General features: G+C 37.5%; 4 protein-coding genes across 7 annotated transcripts; 2 read left to right on the forward strand and 2 right to left on the reverse strand.

Annotated features, from left to right (window-relative positions):
- The first annotated feature begins 957 nt into the window (after nucleotides 1–957).
- On the forward strand, nucleotides 958–5,392 carry LOC139946867 (uncharacterized). Of its 4 annotated transcripts, XM_071944613.1 has the most exons (3): nucleotides 2,125–2,322; nucleotides 3,337–4,328; nucleotides 4,461–5,392. In XM_071944613.1, the coding sequence occupies exons 1-3, from the start codon at nucleotides 2,167–2,169 to the stop codon at nucleotides 4,477–4,479; spliced, it is 1,167 nt and encodes a 388-aa protein (XP_071800714.1). In that variant the 5' UTR covers nucleotides 2,125–2,166; the 3' UTR covers nucleotides 4,480–5,392. The 4 variants fall into 4 exon arrangements, with proteins under 4 accessions (XP_071800717.1, XP_071800714.1, XP_071800713.1 ...); XM_071944616.1 differs by lacking the exons at nucleotides 2,125–2,322; nucleotides 4,461–5,392 and adding an exon at nucleotides 958–1,303 and having other exon boundaries at nucleotides 3,337–4,454; XM_071944612.1 differs by lacking the exon at nucleotides 4,461–5,392 and having other exon boundaries at nucleotides 3,337–4,454.
- Nucleotides 5,393–5,704: 312 nt separating this feature from the next.
- Nucleotides 5,705–7,864, reverse strand: LOC139946865 (uncharacterized). Its single transcript, XM_071944610.1, has 2 exons — nucleotides 6,301–7,864; nucleotides 5,705–6,076 (listed from the first exon to the last, which is right to left on the reverse strand). Exons 1-2 carry the CDS (start codon nucleotides 7,846–7,848, stop codon nucleotides 5,705–5,707), a joined length of 1,920 nt encoding a protein of 639 aa, XP_071800711.1. The 5' UTR covers nucleotides 7,849–7,864.
- Nucleotides 7,865–9,975: 2,111 nt separating this feature from the next.
- LOC139947164 (DNA-directed RNA polymerases I, II, and III subunit RPABC2-like) lies at nucleotides 9,976–14,350 on the forward strand. The gene is made up of 4 exons (XM_071945025.1): nucleotides 9,976–10,041; nucleotides 11,081–11,144; nucleotides 11,860–11,990; nucleotides 12,955–14,350. The coding sequence occupies exons 1-4, from the start codon at nucleotides 10,016–10,018 to the stop codon at nucleotides 13,118–13,120; spliced, it is 387 nt and encodes a 128-aa protein (XP_071801126.1). The 5' UTR covers nucleotides 9,976–10,015; the 3' UTR covers nucleotides 13,121–14,350.
- LOC139947165 (c-Myc-binding protein-like) lies at nucleotides 14,215–18,409 on the reverse strand. Its single transcript, XM_071945027.1, has 4 exons — nucleotides 18,251–18,409; nucleotides 17,552–17,673; nucleotides 16,045–16,174; nucleotides 14,215–15,259 (listed from the first exon to the last, which is right to left on the reverse strand). The coding sequence occupies exons 1-4, from the start codon at nucleotides 18,263–18,265 to the stop codon at nucleotides 15,215–15,217; spliced, it is 312 nt and encodes a 103-aa protein (XP_071801128.1). The 5' UTR covers nucleotides 18,266–18,409; the 3' UTR covers nucleotides 14,215–15,214.
- Nucleotides 18,410–19,491: the final 1,082 nt, after the last annotated feature.

Consider the following 19,491-nt stretch of genomic DNA (forward strand, 5'->3'; position numbering starts at 1 on the left):
GCCTTGATCATTAGCATATTTTGTTTCGTGGCCTTAAAACGCACAAACTGTTCATCATCCGTGACATCGGTTGCTGGTTGAATGGTTAAAGGAGAACGGAAAAACAAATTGTTTTTCTGCAAATAAATTGATACAAACAACAGATCCACTTAAACTATGCGGGTCGAGAAATTCTGTCTCGGAGAATTTATTTCTGACGCTCGTCTGGATATCGTAACCCAATGGGCCTGAAAGTTGATGGTTAACAAACGAAACGAAAAACAATAGAGGAGAATAACAGTATAATAGCTTGTCATTTGTTTTAACTGTGGGTACAGAGTCATTTAAAACTCATCAGTTTGACACGCGTAGGCCTACCCCAATGTTCTTGCCAACGTTCGTCATAAATCTCGAGTACAAAAAATTGGGTTGATGCCCAGATTCTGCTCCATGCCTGATGGCCTTACTAACTTCGATTTTGTGTTTTTTAAAAGCCTCTTATCACATTTTCCGCCATTTTTCCCAATTTAACAATGATTTGTTAAAAACATGTATTGCAGTTAAAACAGGCTGCACATATATACACCAAATATGTTTTTTAAAAAACAACAAATATTGCTTGAAAGCATAGGGGTTTTCCTGGTTTGATATTGTGTTTATAGGCTGTCAGACTGCTATACGAATTATGTGGAAGCATTGCTACCAAGTAGGCCTCATCATTTGGCATAGGAATATTAAAGTATTAAACACAGTATAGATTTTTTTTTTTTTTTTTTTTTTACTGATACCATCGTGTAAAAAGCCTCATAAAGTATTTTTTTCTGTTTGGTCACCGAATCTTGCACTGTGATGTGTTATTTTTATGTAAAACGGTTCCGCATCATTTGCCATCAGTCAGCGATGGTATAATATTATAATTTCAGCCTACAAAACTATTAAGCATAATGAGTGATTCGTGATTGAGGCTGCACGGGGTGGAAGTTTAGTTCTGCTGGTAGTTAATTCGCTTCCACACTGTGTCGTGTTTGAATTACCAAAAGTGGAGTCATTTATGATCAACATCTTGTGAGTGGAGTCACCATGCTGTATTGACAATGATGTGTCTTTAAGGCTAAGACTTTATACCAGATGACGCACGAATTTGAGATATATACCGGTACCTTTTTAACGTTGTGGTACTCAAAATCACGGGATTTTGCTTTTGCTGGTTGTTTTGTAACACTACCAAACAAAATGTAATGCAATATGAGTTGTCCTTTATTCATAAGTCATTTTGCTTACAGATAAGTGGCGCGGACAGCTTGTGTTCCGGGATCCTGATGAGGTAAGCAATTTTTAGTAGTTTTTTCTTCTTCTTTTCTTCTTAACATTGTGTTTAGGCCTATAGCCTACAAATAATGTACACTCTAGACCCTATTTATAGGCCTAGGGCTATTTTATAAATGATCAAATTATAATTATGCTTTGACAGATCATGGAGGTAGAATACAGACGTGGATCAAAATGAATATTGGAGTTAGGAATGTGATCATTATGTGGTTTCCCCAGTCGTTGATCGTTGATATTTCAGGCTATCCTCCGCAAGCAGTTACTTCTGTGGGTGAATATCTTTTAATAGTGCCGCTGTTCCATTCATCTCAGGATTGCAACTACGTCATTATACACATACAACTAAAATTTAAAAACAAATTTTGGCAAGACATGCTTAATTGCTATTTCTATCGCTAAAACATAACTTGTACACTGATGGTGATACAAACGAAAAGTCAAACCATGGTCAAACTTCGGGGAAAATAGTTCTATCGCTAATAGGTCACATACAAAAGTAAGAAAAACTCAATTGTTTCGAAAAAGCTAGTCTCTGCCCGCGATGAATCTATCTTCTCACTCAAGTATTTTGAACATTATTCTACATCACTTTTTAACCCACGTGCATTGGAAACTCACAAGTCCCAATGTTCGAATACGCGCGGGCAAAACGCGGCGACTTTGTTGCCAACCGCACCCGGACCGCACCCTAAACTCTAGTGGTAAATCATACGAAGGTGTAGTTTCAAGACGCGTTCGTTTATACGCAAGAGTATTGCACCAATACAAAACTTTTGTACGCAGAAAAACATACAATTATACGAAATTTCACATTCGTAGGGATGAGAAGCAATTTTGCTGCAACCCAAATTACAGAACATGTCTCATATACAGACACTGTGTGTGGGCTTCTCAATGTCGTCTCCTTTAAAAAAATGCCTAACTTGGTTCGTTGATAGATTAATAAGATTATTGCAGACTTGCGTGATTGCAATGCTGTTTCGTGTGTGTGTTGCTTTGGTGGGCATTGAATCGGTATGTAACTCCTTCAAGCATGTAACTGTTCTTGCCCCATAGGACTCTTCCTCTGTACATTGTTTTCTCTTTTGGTAGCCTTGCCTTTACAGACTGTTACGTTTGGGTGATTTTTCTTCACGGAAGAACACGGGACAATAGCGGTCATGCTTTCTGGTCTAATGAATCTAGGCACGTCTATATTTGTTATGAGAGCACTCTAATCTTTGGTCTAACGCTACTCTCGCTGGTGTACTGAGGTCGTCTAAAATGTTTATAATGTGAGGATAGCAGTGTTAACAGTTTCTGTTAAACTATTCTACCAACCAGAATGCCATCTTTGAGGAAATTGAATTGTATGTATTGTTATTGAATTGTTTGCTTGTATCTATGCTGAGGAACATCGTTTGGCCATTTTCTCATTTCCTACAAAATCTGTATTATAGTTGTCGTTTTCAAAGTTCAATGTATGTTATTGAAAATACGCAAACACGTTGGAGAACACAACGTATCTGCTACGTATAATGGTTCTTGGTCTGATGACCACGTTGTGTTGTTACTGATGGGAATGTGTTTTCTAGCCCTACACCCATATCACTTCCCCTGTTTGTGCTGATGAAGATGCGCAATACAGCATGAACGGGCCACCAATGCTTGGCAGGATAAATGGTTATACTCGAGACTTGCCATTGAAGAGCAACCTTGAATAATAAAAGCTGCAGTCTAGAAATACGATGGCTTGCATGGATGTAACTATGTCGAATAGTTGTGCTATTGACTGTTACTAGCCACAATTTAATATAACTTTCCAACCAATTGATATGCAGTTTTCTTTGTTTGACATTGGTATGCACAGTTGCTTTTCTAAATAATATTGCCAGCAGGAAATCGTAATTTAAAAAAGGGAGGTCGAGAAGCAATCCCGGGAATTTCTTCAAGTGCGTTGTTGTAATTGCTCCTTTATCGATAATAATGTTTCTGTATTTTATATGCACTATTTATCCTATTATGTTTCATTTGCTCTCTTCATTGCAGTATTACAACTCCGTCAAATCAAGTCAACTGACGCAAACAACAGAGAACAAGATGGCCACAGATGAGCAATCGCCTGGTGCAAAGACTCGACGCGTCTTGTTATGGGCCCCACCTCGGTCCCTTTCCACCGCTTTTGAGCGTTGCATCAGTGCACTCGGTGACGACGTTCAGATCTTCCATGAGATGTATACCGCTGCGTGTCACATCGGACCCGAAAATCAGATCAAAATTCCCATGTTTGAGTCAGTTTTGAGAGATCCACTCTACACCTACGCCCGAGTTCAGAAGATTCTGGAGGCCCCTGCCCCTCCCAAGAAGCAGATCTTCTTTTGCAAAGAACTCGCGTATACGGTGGATGGAAAGTTCGACAAGTTACCAGCAGGATACAGGCACACCTTCTTGATACGCCACCCAGCCAGGGTGTTCATATCCATGAATAAAATGCTGAAGAAATACTTTGCTCGGACTTTTCTTAATCTCCAATTGAACCAGGTTGTCCCGGAAGGATTCGTTTTCAAAGAGATGTATCGACTTTTTGAGCACGTGACCAATGATCTCGGTCAGGAGCCAATCATAATTGACGCTGATGACCTCATGCAGAATCCTCTTGGAGTTTTATGCGCATACTGTAACGCAGTGGACATACCCTTCTCGCCATCAATGGATAAATGGCGACCAATCAAAGAGGAGAAGAGAAGCTGGATTTACTCCACAAGGATCATGATTATTAACAAGCTCATTGGCCAATACGAACGGGCGTTTAAAACGACTGGACTCGAAAAGCACTCGGAGAGACCAATCGACTTGAGCCTTATATCACCTGATGTTTTGGAAGCAACGAAAGCAAGTATTGGGTACTATGAGAAGATGTACGCATTGCGTCTGAAACCAGTGAAGTTTTCACCCAAAACGACCCTGCAGACACACGAGCAGGAACAAGAAGAGGTGTCGGCAACCAACGACACAGATGAGCCAATAGAAACAAAGAACGAGTGCGTACCTGTTTACCTTTCAAAAATTGCTCTTTACACGATGGCAAACGTCATCTAGAAGTATACGAAATATCACTTTCTGAAACTTTGCCAATTATTCTGACTAATTTTTCCCCTGCGTCTTTATTCCAGGCACCTACCTATCAGGTGATGAGACGCTTGACTATAAAGAAAATGATGCAACGTCACCATGACAACGAAGTATATGACAGCCAATCGGATTTGAGAACTGGCGTGATCCCAGAGTGACTATAAAAAGCAATAACTTGGACCCCCTCCTTCCAAACGCAATATGACTTCACTAGTTTGTGTGTTGCACCATCCAAGGGACAAGTTGAGCGAACATTTGTTGCAGTTTTGTTTATGGTGAAAGATTTAAAAAAAAAAATTAAATAAATAAAAACTTAAATAATATGATCCATTTATTGTGTTAATTTATTTTAAAGAAAACCGTTTATGAAGAGGTTTACCATCCTAAACAATAATTGACATGGTTTACTGTTAGCTATAGATTGGCAATTCAATAAATACATGTACATGTGTCGTTACTTTTAAACACATTATTTACAAAGTTTAGTGTTTATTTTTAATGTTTTTTTTTTTTTATATACATAAAGAAATTGTTTAATGTTGTGGTAAATAAGATGCTCTGCAAATACAAAATGATTTATTATGCTGATCGAGACACTTGGTGAACAATGGGGAACAGTATCTGCATGTTAGTACTGTAGACCTATCATAAAACATAAAAATTAATGATTTGTTCCACTATTGGAAGGTTGTCATTAATTTGAAAAAAAAAACACACCCCTACAGCATAAGTGCCACTAAATTGTGTTATTTTTTTCTGCTGTTTATAATATTAAAGATATAAGTATGAATTCTCCAAAGTTTGTCATTTCCAACATATTTGTCAATACAGTCCCATTTTAATCAATTAAGGGCACTGGACACGTTTGGTAATTGTCAAAGACCAGCCTTTTCACCAGGTGAATCCCAACATAAGCATAAAATAACAAGCTGTGAAAATTTGAGCTCAATTTTTCATCGAAGTTGCGAGAAAATTGTGAAAGAAAACACCCTTGTTGGACGAATTCGTGTGCTTTCAGATAGGAATAAAATACTTCTAGCTAGAAGTATTTTAGTGAGAAAATACTTCTTTCTCAAAATCTATGCTACTTCGGAGGGAGCCGTTTCTCACAATGTTTTATAATATAAACAGCTCTCCAATGATCGTTACCAAGTCAGTTTTTAAGTTTTAATATTTGTTCTGAGTAATTACCAAACGTGAACCTTCCCTTTAAAGTCATCTTATTAATGGCTTTATAGAAGACGAAACGATCGTGACTATTGCGATGAGTTATTCGAAAGAAGTGCTATGGCATTTTCTGGTACTGTACAAGATAGGCCACAATTCTTGAATCCCCTCGGTAGCTCACAAAAACCTTTCCCCTCGTGGCACCCGATCCTGTAGTCGCAACCCCAACGGGACCGCCGTTGTGATGTGAGAATACACCCTTCCCATGCGCCTTGATGATCTGCCCTCCTGTCACCGGTCCGTCTTCTCTGCCGAAAACCAACACCGATTTGCCGTGGGAATCAAAGATCTGGACCCGTTGGTTTCCCGTGTCAGCTACTAGCACGAACCCACGGTCGTCAATGGTTAACCCTCTGGGGTGGTTGAGCTGTCCTTGTCCACTACCTTTAGACCCAATGGCTTTGATATATTTACCAGACAGAGAGAATACCTAGGAGTAAAGCAAATTTTACATTTGAATTATTTCAGTACGAAAAAACTAAATCTATTGCCCAAGGCTAATTAAAAACGACCCCATTAAAAAGGAAAAATTAAAAAAGTTTAAAATAAAGTATAGTTCATTTTAAAATGTTTATGAAAACTGCAGCACCTTTCATATACGTCAAACAAATTTATAACACTATTTTTTTTGTGATGGGTTAATAATGGTTGTACCTGTATACGATTGTTATTGGTGTCCGTCACCCACAGTCGGTTTTCGGGGCTAATGGCCAAAGAGTGCGGGTGGAGGAACTGCCCAGGCCCCCTTCCTCGCTCCCCAATCTGCCCGACGAGTGTGCCGTCGGTACGGTACATGACCACTGAATGGGTCTCATCACAACAGATGTACAACGTGTCCGAATCAGAATCGAGGGCAATACCGATTGGTCGATGACCAGCACACGTGATGGTGTTAACATCTTCACCAGTGTCAATGTCAAGGACTACAACGCATGCACTGTCCTTGTCCGTGACGTAAAGATGACGATGTGGCAAATCAACACACACTGCTTGAGGGTTGCCGAAATTAGAGAAGATCCCGTCGTGTGTGAGGAGCCGTCTTGGAGACAACCCCGAAGATGTACATAGTCTGATGCAACCATTTACTGAGTCAGTGACAGCGACAAGGTTGTCTCGGACAACACCCAAACCAGCTGGACCACCGTCCGGTCGCTTCTTAACACCTTGAAACCAACTTTTCCCGAACACTTTCATCTTGTGTATATCCCCGTACTGCCGGATTTTCTTCGGACCTTGATCCATGCCAAAGAATTTAGGATTATACGACGGAGGAACCACAGAACTTTTACGGCTGCAAATTGTAGAGTTACTGTCAGTAGAACTTCTCCTTGATCTTAACGGAGGCACGTAGCCGATGGGAGGGAGATTCTGTGACCGTTCAAATTTTCTCATCAGATCGTCCTCCATATACGCCTGGACGGCAACATCGATTCCATAGAACGTCTTCGGCGGGCGATGGGCATCCGTTGCCTTGATGATCTTTAAGGGCATCCTTGCGGTCTGTTCACATACGCTATTCAACAGCTTGCTGGTCTGATGTGAAATTGCCGCACACTGTCCTCTCATGTGACCCAACTCTTCTCTATCAGGGTGATTTTCAAAGTCTTGTAATCTGCTCTCCACAAACGAGCAGTACTCCCCTGCCCGGTTATACTCGCACATAGCCCGTGCTTGGATAGCTGCGGTTTCCTCCTTTAAAAACTCGTCCAGCTTCTGATGCAAGAGTCTTCTTCGCCTTCTCAAGAGAGTCACAGCACTCTCAATCTGTTTCCCGTTACTTATCCCAGCAATGTCCTCCCCTGAAGACTGCTGGACTCGGTCCCACAAATCAACACACTTGTTGAAATCATTCACGTTTGCCCTTAGCCGATGGAATTCTGCTTTGAGTGATATTAGTTCACCTGAGTTGTCGCCCGGTCTGGCTTCCTGTATCCCTAGTAACCACCGCTCTTCCAGCTCGAGTAGGGCGGCAATCTTAGTATCATCTGGGAAACTTTCGCCTGTGGTCGGTAACTGATGGCTAGATATACACTCTGGGCATACAATCTCACCACTGCTGCTGAGTCCTTCTAGACAAGCACAGCAGAATGTGTGATGACACGGGAGGATCTTAGGAGTATGGAACCGCTCCCGGCATATACCACATCTGATGATCCTGGTCAGGCCTTCTTCCATCACACGATGATATTCACCGGAACTCATATTCACTCTTATGGTCTAAAACAAGGAAACAAATAATCACACAAACAAAGCAGAAAAGTCAATACGGCACTGAATTTATAAAGTGGCATTGACTTTAACTTTTGGGTACAAGTTTTTTTCTTACGACAGTTGGTTTACCGATAATTCCTGAAATGAAGACAGCTTTTTCATATAAAATAAAGTAATTGGCTGGTCAACTTTTGATTGCAGAGCTAAGACCTAACACACACAAAATTGCCATGCTATTCTTGTTACTATTGTTTCGCCAATTTTTTATAATTTTTTTAAAATAATGTCTATACCTTCATTCCATTGTTCCGTTTTACCCCCTTGTTCTAGCCATGCAATCATTTCATTTCATTTCATTTTCATTTATTGATTTATTGAAAATGCAAGTACAGACAATAAGAACAGTAACAAAACAAAAACATGTACATACAATAAGTAGAGAGAAAAAAAAGAAAAAAAGTAGCACCCCTGATGGATTTTTAAAAAGTAAACTAAATATTACTATCGAGTTAATCTCCTGATGACCCATTATGGGTCACAGTGTAAAGCAAAGTCGTATCTCATCGTCAACAAATAAGATGATTTCATTGTCAAAAAAAGATTGTTTGTCAGAACGACAGCTTTCTATGCCACAGTTTTTAATCGATGTTAAAAATGTGTTCCGCTAGTTAATATTGTATATTGTAGCCCATGGGCAAACGACGCTTTACAGATGGCGGGGTGTGACTATTGAAATCAGTATAATTGGGGCCGCAGGTTGACGTCCTCGAACTTTGTGTAAAAACCTGCTGCCAATTAGGCCTAAATTATAAAAGAAACGAGCTGATGCATTTAGAACAATGTATACTTATGGTTTAAAATATTATTTTATCTAGTTCCCGGAACTGCCGAAGGCGGTTTTAATGAATTGTTAATGAAAACTATCTGTAAAAGGTTGATTTGAATTATTCGGTCATTGTTTAAATTTGGTTCAGAGAAAAGAAGATTTCCCGATACGTTTTTTTTTTTTTTTTTTTTTTTTGTGATAACGGGTCACGCTTTTTATATGGCAAAAAAACAAACAAGGAAAATTAATTATCCTACCTTAATATGCGTATCGTCACACACCGAAAGTTACAGGTGGCTCGTTCAAGATACTTTAACTAAATGATGATATTTTAATCGTGGAATCCAATAATAGCATTGTTAAAAATAAGCACCAGGCATCGTACCCATATCCATCTCAGCTCATTCCAAAACATAACATGATCAACTTAATTTGTAGTTGTATTATTATAGGTTCCTCATGGTATGCACGTATAGGCTCAACTACCTAACGTCAGGCATTGGAAGATAATTTATTCATAAAAACCGATAACAATAGGGAAATAATATAGACGGAATTGTGCACATGTGTCTCTATTGTTCAGCGGTTCATGCTTACATATGCCAGCGAGGTCAGGTGTGTCTAATTTGTTTTTACATGCAATTTTATTTCAATCGATTCCTCCCGTGCGTGGGCAAGGATGATAATAACAAGTGACCACGAAATGTGTGAAAGAGTCTGATAAAACGATTTAGTTATATATTTTGAGTCAGATTTTATAGGTTATAAGTCCTAATCAAAGATAATAATAGGCAAGAAGAGGAGAAAAAACAATGGTGATTGTATCAATTGCAATGTTGTTATCGATCAGTTATTCAATTCGCATTGAACATTTTTGGGAACGTGAAGCATAACCCATATAGGCCTATATAAAACAGTTATGACAATTTAAACGCAAAAGCAAATATTATACGGTTTTCCTTTTGCAGGATTTTTCAAAATAAAAATGTGTTGATGGGAGACGATAGTAACTCTGCATGTTGGGGGGGGGGGGGGTGTTGGGGGGGGGGGGGCTTCCCCCTTCCTTACCCCCCCCCCCTCCACCCCGGGCCCACGCTTCCACCCACATGGGCTGCCATACCCTCTCAAAACTAAGGGCCAACCGAAATATGCCTCAAGTTCTGCTTTAAAACAATTTTTTTTCAATGTCTGATATTCCAAATGAGGTTCACTGGCACTCGCATACGAACACGTGCCGTGCAGAGACCCGTAAGAGCTTAAACAAGTCTATGCACACCGTCCTAGCTTTGTCAGCAGAGGGCAGTCATCAACTTTACATTAAACTCGTGCAAAATGGCAGACGAAGAAGATGTCGACAAGTAAGTATTGCAATTTACATAAATTTTCATGTGTTTTTAGTTGAAGAATCGGAGTGATAAACTTGGAATTGTTTTGTTTATTCGTGGGTGGGTGTTTTTTGAACAACTGTTGTGATTGATCAATACACTAACTAACTATGCTAACACCATCCACTAGCTAGAGTGACTAAACTAACCCGCATGTGCCATGTGGGGCCAATGTCACACACACAACATGCTAAGTACCACCAGGGAGCACAGGGAGGTAGTCTATTTCTACCTCCATGATGCTACAAAACTATGGATAACTTTCCGTATGGCGCCACCACTTTTTCACTCATTTTTACAAAAAGGGATATCTCATTGAGGTAAATTAGATACTATATTATATCATATTGAATGAAAAAGTGGTGGCGCCATAAGGAAACTTTTCCAAAACTACTCCTAGAATTATGCGGTTTCATTCCGCTATTGTCTCCCGTAACCTCACGGAGGTTGACATCTCTCACGACAATAACGAGTCTGCTTTTTTTCTGGTTCTTTTAAAAGTTTTAATTTTGGCAACGCAAATCTCTTTTTTTTTTCTTCTTTTTTTTTTCTCGCCAAAATAAGCCTCTTTGTGTCCTTTGAACTCTCACTGACTCGGGGACGGGGGACGTCCAGAGAATTCACTCCGCAATCTCAATTTTTTTTAAATAAGTATAATTTATAAATTCTTACCATAATTCTACTCCGTTTATACCACTACACTACATATGTCGATTGCCCCGACGCGTCGCGAGGTACTTCACGACACGTGACGACAGTGCGCAGATTTTTTTCTCCAGGACAAACGTTGAGAATTATCTGCACACGTTTGCCTGGAATGAAAAATACCTGATCTGTGCTTTAAGTTAAAAACATATGGACACGTGTCTGGGAACCAAGAAGAGTGTGTTCCCAGACTCGTGTCCATATGTTTTGTACACAAAGAGCCTAATTTCGGTTACTGTTTTAGAGCAGTTTTTATATATACTATTACTAATCAAAGAGATATGAATTCTACCTTCATGACATACAGTTTTGATGATGGATTTGACGATGATGTTGATGATGAGCAGTTGGAAGACATGCAAGATGGAGAGGTAAATAAATCCAAGGTTCAGTTATTTATTATTTAAGAATAAACTATAATTAATAGTAAACTTACGGGTATAACCATATGTAATAATCCTCTTGTCTTTTAGGGAGTGTTGGCTCTGAAAAGAGCCAGTTTAGTATCAATAATTCAAATAGTATACTCGTCTTCAGGAAACAGCATACTGTGCGAAATGTCGAAACCAAAACGGCTCTTTTCAGAGCGGCATTGGTTGTACTTGCAACTTTAATACTATTATTTATAGTGTATTCTCATCCTTCTCACAATGCAAAGTTTCAAACATCACTTGTTTATTATTTAATCTATCATATTCACACAGATTATTGTATTTATTTTTATTTAATTGAAAAGAGGATGGGGTTTGATGGAGCTAAATTAAATGTTGTTTGCAATGCAAGTTTGCTCCAAACACTTAAAGAAACAAAATATTTCAAAATACAACAGTGTATTTTCCCTTTAAAAGAACTTTTACGTCCCAACTTTTTTGTTGAAACTTTAGTTGACAACACTTAAGGTAGTAGGCCTTGTTAGCCGAACATATTCAGTTATGGCATGCCCCACAAGAAATCGGACAGTTTAAAATATAGTCACACAAGCACTATGATTGAAGGATGCTTTTATTATCTGGGTACACAATATCTTTCCTTCACTATCTTCCATTGTATTCATTTAAACTTGTTGTTGGATTGTAACATGTTCAGGACGAAGGAGGTGAACATATTGAGGTCCTCCCTGCCGGTGAAGGCCAGCAACAGACAGAGAAAATCACAACACCGTATATGACAAAATATGAACGAGCCAGAGTGCTAGGAACAAGAGCATTGCAAATAGCGTAAGTACTCTTGTATATTTGCACATAAAAATAATTTCTTGTTAAAGGATTTGGGTACTTTTTTTTGTAACATAAAACACAATATCCACAGATTTACATTAAACTTACACAGTTTGAAGATAATGATGGTAGAAAGCTTCCCTAGAAATATTAGTTGCTGAGTTGCTGTAGTTTTTGAGAAATGAGTTAAACAATGTCATGAAAATACGTTTTACATGCTAAAACAGTTTTTGTGCATGATCACTGAGATGAAAACTATTCTCACGACATTGCTGCACTCATTTTTCTAAAACTACAGCACCTCAGCAAGTAGGGTTTTCAGGGAAGCTTTCTACCATCATTATCTTCAAATTTCACTAATTTTATTGTTCAGGACACCGTAACGGACAGCTCAACGATCATGCTTCTCTTTCGCTATGTGGGGCAGAATCGAAAAAGATACCTAATTAAGCTTCAAAATAAAAAAATTGTACACATTTTGTTTTTTGGCATGGTTTAATTCAAAGAATACTTAGTGGCCTGGCGTTTTGACCCTTTCAGAGTCTTTCACGAAAGCTCAAATGATTATTAGAATTGAAAGATTCCGTTAGATTTAGAAAGTTACTATCTAAAGTACCAAAGGGGATCTACTTTACCTGCCATTCGAGAGGAATAATTGGTTTCTGTTCACAGATAATCTTTAACAATAAAGTTATAGAAGAGTTTGCAGTAACACCATGTAATGATTATCTCTAAATGAGTTGGGGTGGTTCTGAAAAGAACCGTTTGAATAACTCAACATTTCGATCAGTATGCTCTGATCATCTTCTGGAGAAGACGGTTTTTTTCAGAACCACCCCAACTCATTTAGAGATAGTCATTACATGGTGTTACCGCAAACTCTTCTATATCTTATTTCCACCATGCAAAGTTTCAAATCCTATTTAACAATAAAGTTTTTTAAATTTTCCTTGCTCTCTTCTAGGATGAATGCCCCAGTCATGGTGGAGTTGGAAGGTGAGACAGACCCTCTTCAGATTGCAATGAAAGAGCTGAAGGCAAGAAAGATTCCCATCATTATCAGACGCTACCTTCCCGATGGAAGCTTTGAGGACTGGGGGATTGATGAGCTCATCATTGACACATCTTAGAATGCACTGAAGAAACACTGACTTTAGAATAAGAAATCACTTCTGCAAAACATCCAGGCAGGCCTGGAATTTCATCTTTGAGGGAGCAAGGCCCTTTTTCATTTTGAAAAGGGCACTTCCATTTGGAAATCTTGAAATCTATGGGAAAATTTGGAAGGGGCACCAAGGCCAAGACAAGGGCAACAGAGAATATGGCCTCTGTTGTCTCCGTGTAGTTCCAGGCCTGTCCTGGCGTTTTAAACAGAAGAGCTGACCACATTATGAATAGTCGCACACTCTTGGATGGCTGGCTTTATTGTTATGTTGTAAAGGCGATAAATCATGGTCTGTTTTTACATATGAAGAGGTGACCTTTGCAAGAGGGAGGTGGGATAGTGTGATTGGGGTGTCATAATTCTTCGCTAAACTCCCATGAGAAACCTCAGTTACCCCCATACCCTTCCTATCTCAGTTCTTCTGTCATTTGTTAATTTGAAGCACAATGAGATGCTTGTGTGAGCGGCAATTCAAACCACTTTACAATGTACTGAATGGTTTCACGGTCACTTGCACAGAACACTGTTATTCTGCATGTTAAGGTATTCTACTTTCCTACAATGTGAACTCATTATAATGCAGGTTTGAAAATAATATTGTACAATGTTGTTGGTTTTTATCTTTTTATAGCATTAATTTTTCCCTTGAAATAAAGACTCAAGTGTAGCTTAAATAAGTTTGGTCAGAATGGTGTTACACATAATTTATAGCCTCCTGAATTATGTCTCCCCCACCCAAGATAACAATGGCAATTGTCTCCATGCCCCTGGCCATTGCTTCCATTGTCCTCGCAATTTTTCGAATCGAATTCATGTTATGGGCATGCCCACTTCTTTTTTTTCTAGTAAAGAAAGACTAAAAATCATTCATTATTTTGCTGCAAAGCAAATATAAATTTCAGACTTCAATAATCGTTTCAAACACAACTTCAATGAGTGGACGTCAATATAAAATGTATTTTATTTGAACAACCATAAAACAAATTAATAATGATGATGTAAGAATTGTACACAATGAAAATTCACTATGTATAATCTTAACAATGTAAAGGGTTTGGGTACTTTTTGTAACACAAAACACAATGTCCACAGATTTACGTTAAAATTGCATCGTTTGAAGATAATGATACTGATAGTATAAAGCTTACCTTATAATTACTAGCCGAGGTGCTGTAGGTGTTCAGATATGAGTAAAGCACTATTACAAACAATGCTTTACATGCTAAAATAATTTGTGTCTTTTGTTTTACTCATTTGTCAAAAAACTACTGCACCTCGGCAAGTATTATTTAAGGGAAACTTTCTACCATCATTATTTTCAAAACGTAAATTTGTGGACATTGTGTTTTGTGTCCCACAAAAAGTACCCAGACCCTTTAAAAGGCAAACTTCAACATGAACATTTCTTCTTTGGAGCAAAATGTAAGTTTTTTAGGAATATCAATAAGTTACTTGAATCTAAAAAAAAACAACTCTAATTGCCCAAGATTGTTTCAAATACGCAGATGATCAGCCAAAATACTTCTCAAGGGCCGGGTGACGAAATCACACTTACTAAAAAAAAAAACAAGGGGGCAGAGAAAATCTACTTCTTTTTTCCATATATATATTACACAAAATAAATTATATACACAGTGAAATGCATATTAACTAATCGTTTCTGAATTAAAACACTAAACTTCTCAATCCAAAGAATTTCATAAGTTGGTTCATGTTTCTGAGAATCAAATAAGTCAATCTTGAGTGTCTCCTTGAAGGAAAATGTCAAATAAATTGTGTCATTATTTCCCATAGTCGAACAATGTAATACAAATTTAGGAAAACACGTGATAAAGTTTTCAAAAACAGATTGTTAATCTTTTACAAAGCTTTGTAAAAAAATGTTAACAGTTAACACAGCCGCAAAGCCGTAATGTGTTGCTTTTCAGCAAACTTCCAAAAAAACTTGTGTGGTAGCTTAAAAGTAACTCCTGCTTAGCGATGTTATCGTATCAGGTAACTGTCGGTATGACATTCCTTGCATGGAATAATGGTGAGGTCGATAAGTACGCTAGAATATTTAGCCCTCGGAGCCTTGCTCACCATCTGGGTTCTCTTGCTGCAACTGAAATGGGAAGTATAAAAGTCATGTTGTTAAAAGAGGAAAAATTCCTATTTGTGTTGCTTTGCTGTCATTGAGCAAAGTGTACTGTAAAATAGACCGCTTCATAAAGCCCCAACCAACATAGTAAATGTCTTTCTACAACATTACCACATGGGAAAGGTGCATGCGTCTTGTACTGCAGAGCAATGCTACACAAAAAGTACATGGAGCAGGATTCTGAATGGCGGCTGCTGGTGTACATTTTTAAGTGGGATTTGACATGATTGGTCAACAGTGTAGCCAGTAACTGTATGTAGATTTTGCATCAATATTTCATCAACTACAAATCAATTTTCAGATTGTTAAGATATTAAATATTAAGAAGTTTCATGTGAAGCAGTAATGCTGAATTTTGAATATTATAATTGGAAAAATCACCCAGCAAAAGGCCACAGGGCCAACCGACGATCCAAAGAAATATTGAAAAGATGTTAGGAGAGGGTCTGTTCACTCTTGTTGTGCATTACATTTACATTGTAAGATGGTAGAAAGCAAAATACAGTAGGGAAATCCACATTAAAGCAATATAAAGGGAATGATGTCTCACAGTGAAGGACTTTGGAACTGATGCAGTGAAGGGATGGGAAGATGTGGACAAATATGTACTACAGGTTTAGGTGCATACAGTACTAGCAATGCATACAGGAAGGACAATTCTAATTTTAGTTCTAGTCGATGCAAATAGTAAGGAAAACTACTTTTAGTTCCAATGTACTCATAGAAACAAGTGGCAATCTGATTTTCACCTTCGATTTGAGTTCTTTATTCTCATCTTGAAGCTGTTCAACTTTCTGCTGTAGTTCACTGACTTGAAGTCTTAATGCTTCAACGTCTGCAGTTTCTGGACCAGCTACATTCAGATGCTGCTTCAAGAAGCTGGCAGGTAAATTTGAGTTAAGGAAAAGTACATTTCCTTCTGGGGAAAATCATCAAACATTCACACTTCCAGATAGTGAACTATCATGAATAAGGACAGAAATTTTTACAACAGAGGTATAATTTTTTGACATGATGAATTATATTTTCCTCTGAATATGCATATTATCTCTAGCTTTTTAGACACCATAAATCGTTTTAAACCAATTCCACTGAAATGAAAGCTAAAACCTTTTGCACATTTTGTTTCTTTATGTAATGAAACCAAGAAAGTAAAGTCTTTTCTTCAATTGAATGGTGGCTTGTAGTGTCCCCTATCTAAGTTTCACAAGTTGCAGTCAGCCTAGAGGGATCAAGACACAGTTTAGTTATGCTGATTTGGTCGAGATGTGCGGTGTTTAAAACGTCAACCGTTCTACGTTCACAGACATAATTTCGGTCAGTCTCTGGTAAGTTTTGTAGATTTTGTCTTCAAAATATTTTCTCAATTTTTTTAAAGTGTTCTTTAATTGATTCATTATACAATGAGCATCAAATTCTTAATCTTAGAGTGTGTGTGGCAATTTTTGAAAGTGGTAAAAATGTGGCAGATCAGGTCACTACTCACTAGTCCGACAAAAATTGTCAAAATTGCACATACAAATGGTAATTTGTTACAAGAGTTGTATCGTAACCATCCAGTCTGCGACAGTCGGGAGGATGGAGGGCTCTACTACCCTCGCTAGTGTTGTGGCTAACTGAATGGCAGCTAGTGTAACCAACCATTGTCATTGTTTCACAAATTGCAGTGTACCTGGAGTGGAGAGAACAGTTAGACCCAGTTACTTGGGCGCTGTATTCCTTTTTTTCTCTCGAAAATTTGACATTATCTGTCATACTAGCGCCCCAGCGAAAGCCAGTTCATGTACATGGTTCAGGACAACAACATTTTCTCTGACTGTCACACAAAAAATGCTCCAAAATGTTGAAAATACCCAACGAATTACCTTCAAAACTGCCTACTGGCCTCTAATGCAACACCAGGATTGAAATTGTACTCACAGGGGTTTTTTGTGCTAAAAAATGATGATTTCTGAGCAATCCGCTGGACCATCCGTCTCTTCATGCCAAACTAATATTTAAAAATATCAATGACTTGGACCCACAATGCAGTTTTAAAACATTGAAAATTTTGAATGGCCCCCTTACTGGGTCTAGAAAACAGTAAATAGTAGATACCCTAAGTACTCTATTCTCATTGTGGATGTCAAATCCAAACATTATCTTTTGGTTATTTTATGCTTAAAAAAAATGCATAACAATTAATAATAGACAAGTGCTCTTGCAATTGACTATAGTAATTAGTATTTATTTAGTTTGAATAAACAAGAAGGATACTCTAGGGCATTGTTGGGCTTCTCCGGTTCTTCATACAGCGACACAAGGATCTTTGTGAGTGAGTCCAGTACCCCAGCCTTCTCAAGGTATTTTCTGAATTCTTCACGCTTGGAATCAGCAGGCTAAACAAAACAAAAAACAAATAATGGAAAAGTTTCCGTATGGCACTACCACTTTTTCATTCGAATTTACCTCAATGAGTAAAATTGAGTGAAGAAGTGGTGGCGCCATTCGGAAAGTTATCCCAAATAATTAATACAAAATTCAAAAAACAAGCAACACAACATGTACTAATTACTATGTTGGCCTATGTAGAAGAGGGTTCGTAGAAGAAGATTCTTTAATTTTAAAATTATAAAACTAATTGATGAGATTGAGAAGGGTCTGTGTCTACTCTGTCCAACTCTAAGCTAAGTTATACTTACTTAGCAATAAGCATTTTGAATTCATTTAAAAGGTAAAATAAGCAATTTCTACATTAAACAATGTGTACAATTTCCAGACGTGTGAGGGCGACCTTCAACTTCTTAACGGTGTGTGGTTAGATTTTTAGGGAATTAAGATTTAGATACTCCTTTAGTGTTAGATAGTTAGAGTTAGACTTTAGATTAGAACGTAAAAAAAAAAGAGATGTGAATGAAAATTGTACTTTTCCCATGCAAATTGTTACCCAAAATTGTTTTGATAAAATGTACATACCCTGAAAGTCGTCATTATTAGTTCTCTCTGAGTCTGAGGCTCGGATAAAAATGCAATATCAGAAAGAAAACACAAGCAAATGAATTCTGAACACGAATTACACTGCAGATCAGAGGTCAGGTGGGTTGCTATGCGAAGTTTCGTGTGTGTGCCACAAAATTGATTGACACCTCTAGCCGGCCCCTGTGAAGAAAATAATAACCATTTGTGTGTACTGTAATATAAGTTTAACAAATTTAAAAAAGCTAAAATTGATCAAAAAAATAAATTTAGTTGCATAAATATTATTTTAGTATGAATATTTATTTCAATAAATATTTTTTTAAAAAGAAGAACTAAATTACAAAAAATAAATACTGAAATGTCCGAGGTCAACAACAAACCCATTTTTTGTTTTTAGGCAACAATAAATAATTGTTTCCGAAATTGTAAATTTCAAATGAATTTTAAAAGGAACAAATATGACAAATATAAATAGGCTTTGGAATAAAAATACACTTATTTAATAAAAATAATGTCAGAGGTCAATAAATAACGTGCTTGAAAAAAATAATCAACAGAGGGCGGCTATGGCGTGTCAAACGTTGCATTATTCGATAATGTACAATATATGTGCGATGTTTCTCATATATATGCGATAATTGTCACATATGTGCGATATTCATTTGATGTATGCAATAAATGTAATATATATGCAATAAATGTAATATATATGCAATAAATGTAATATATATGCAATAAATGTAATATATATGCAATAAATTGTAATATATGTGCGATAAATTGTAATATATGTGCGATAAATTGTAATATATGTGCGATAAATTGTAATATATGTGCGATAAATTGTAATATATGTGCGATAAATTGTAATATACGTGCGATAAATTGTAATATATGTGCAATAATTTGCAATATATGTGCGATAATTTGCAATATATATGCGATAATTTTTAATATATGTTTGATAATTTTGTAGTATATTGTATGCGATCATTTGTATGCGATGTTTTGTGACGGTATACATATGCGATAATTTAATATACATGTGCGATGTTCGTTCTTATATATGTGCGAAAACGGAATTGTGGGATATAGTATGGCTTCCTGTCCACTTGGTCCCCGTATCCGTAATGTTTTAGATCGGGCCAGACTATACTCTGGACGGTATAGTATGGTTCCTATGGTTCAATGAGATTGGCGTAGGGTTTATAGTGATGGTCAGGGTACGAGACTCGAGC

Source organism: Asterias amurensis, chromosome 14 (assembly GCF_032118995.1).
Source record: "Asterias amurensis chromosome 14, ASM3211899v1".
Taxonomy (NCBI): domain Eukaryota; kingdom Metazoa; phylum Echinodermata; class Asteroidea; order Forcipulatida; family Asteriidae; genus Asterias; species Asterias amurensis.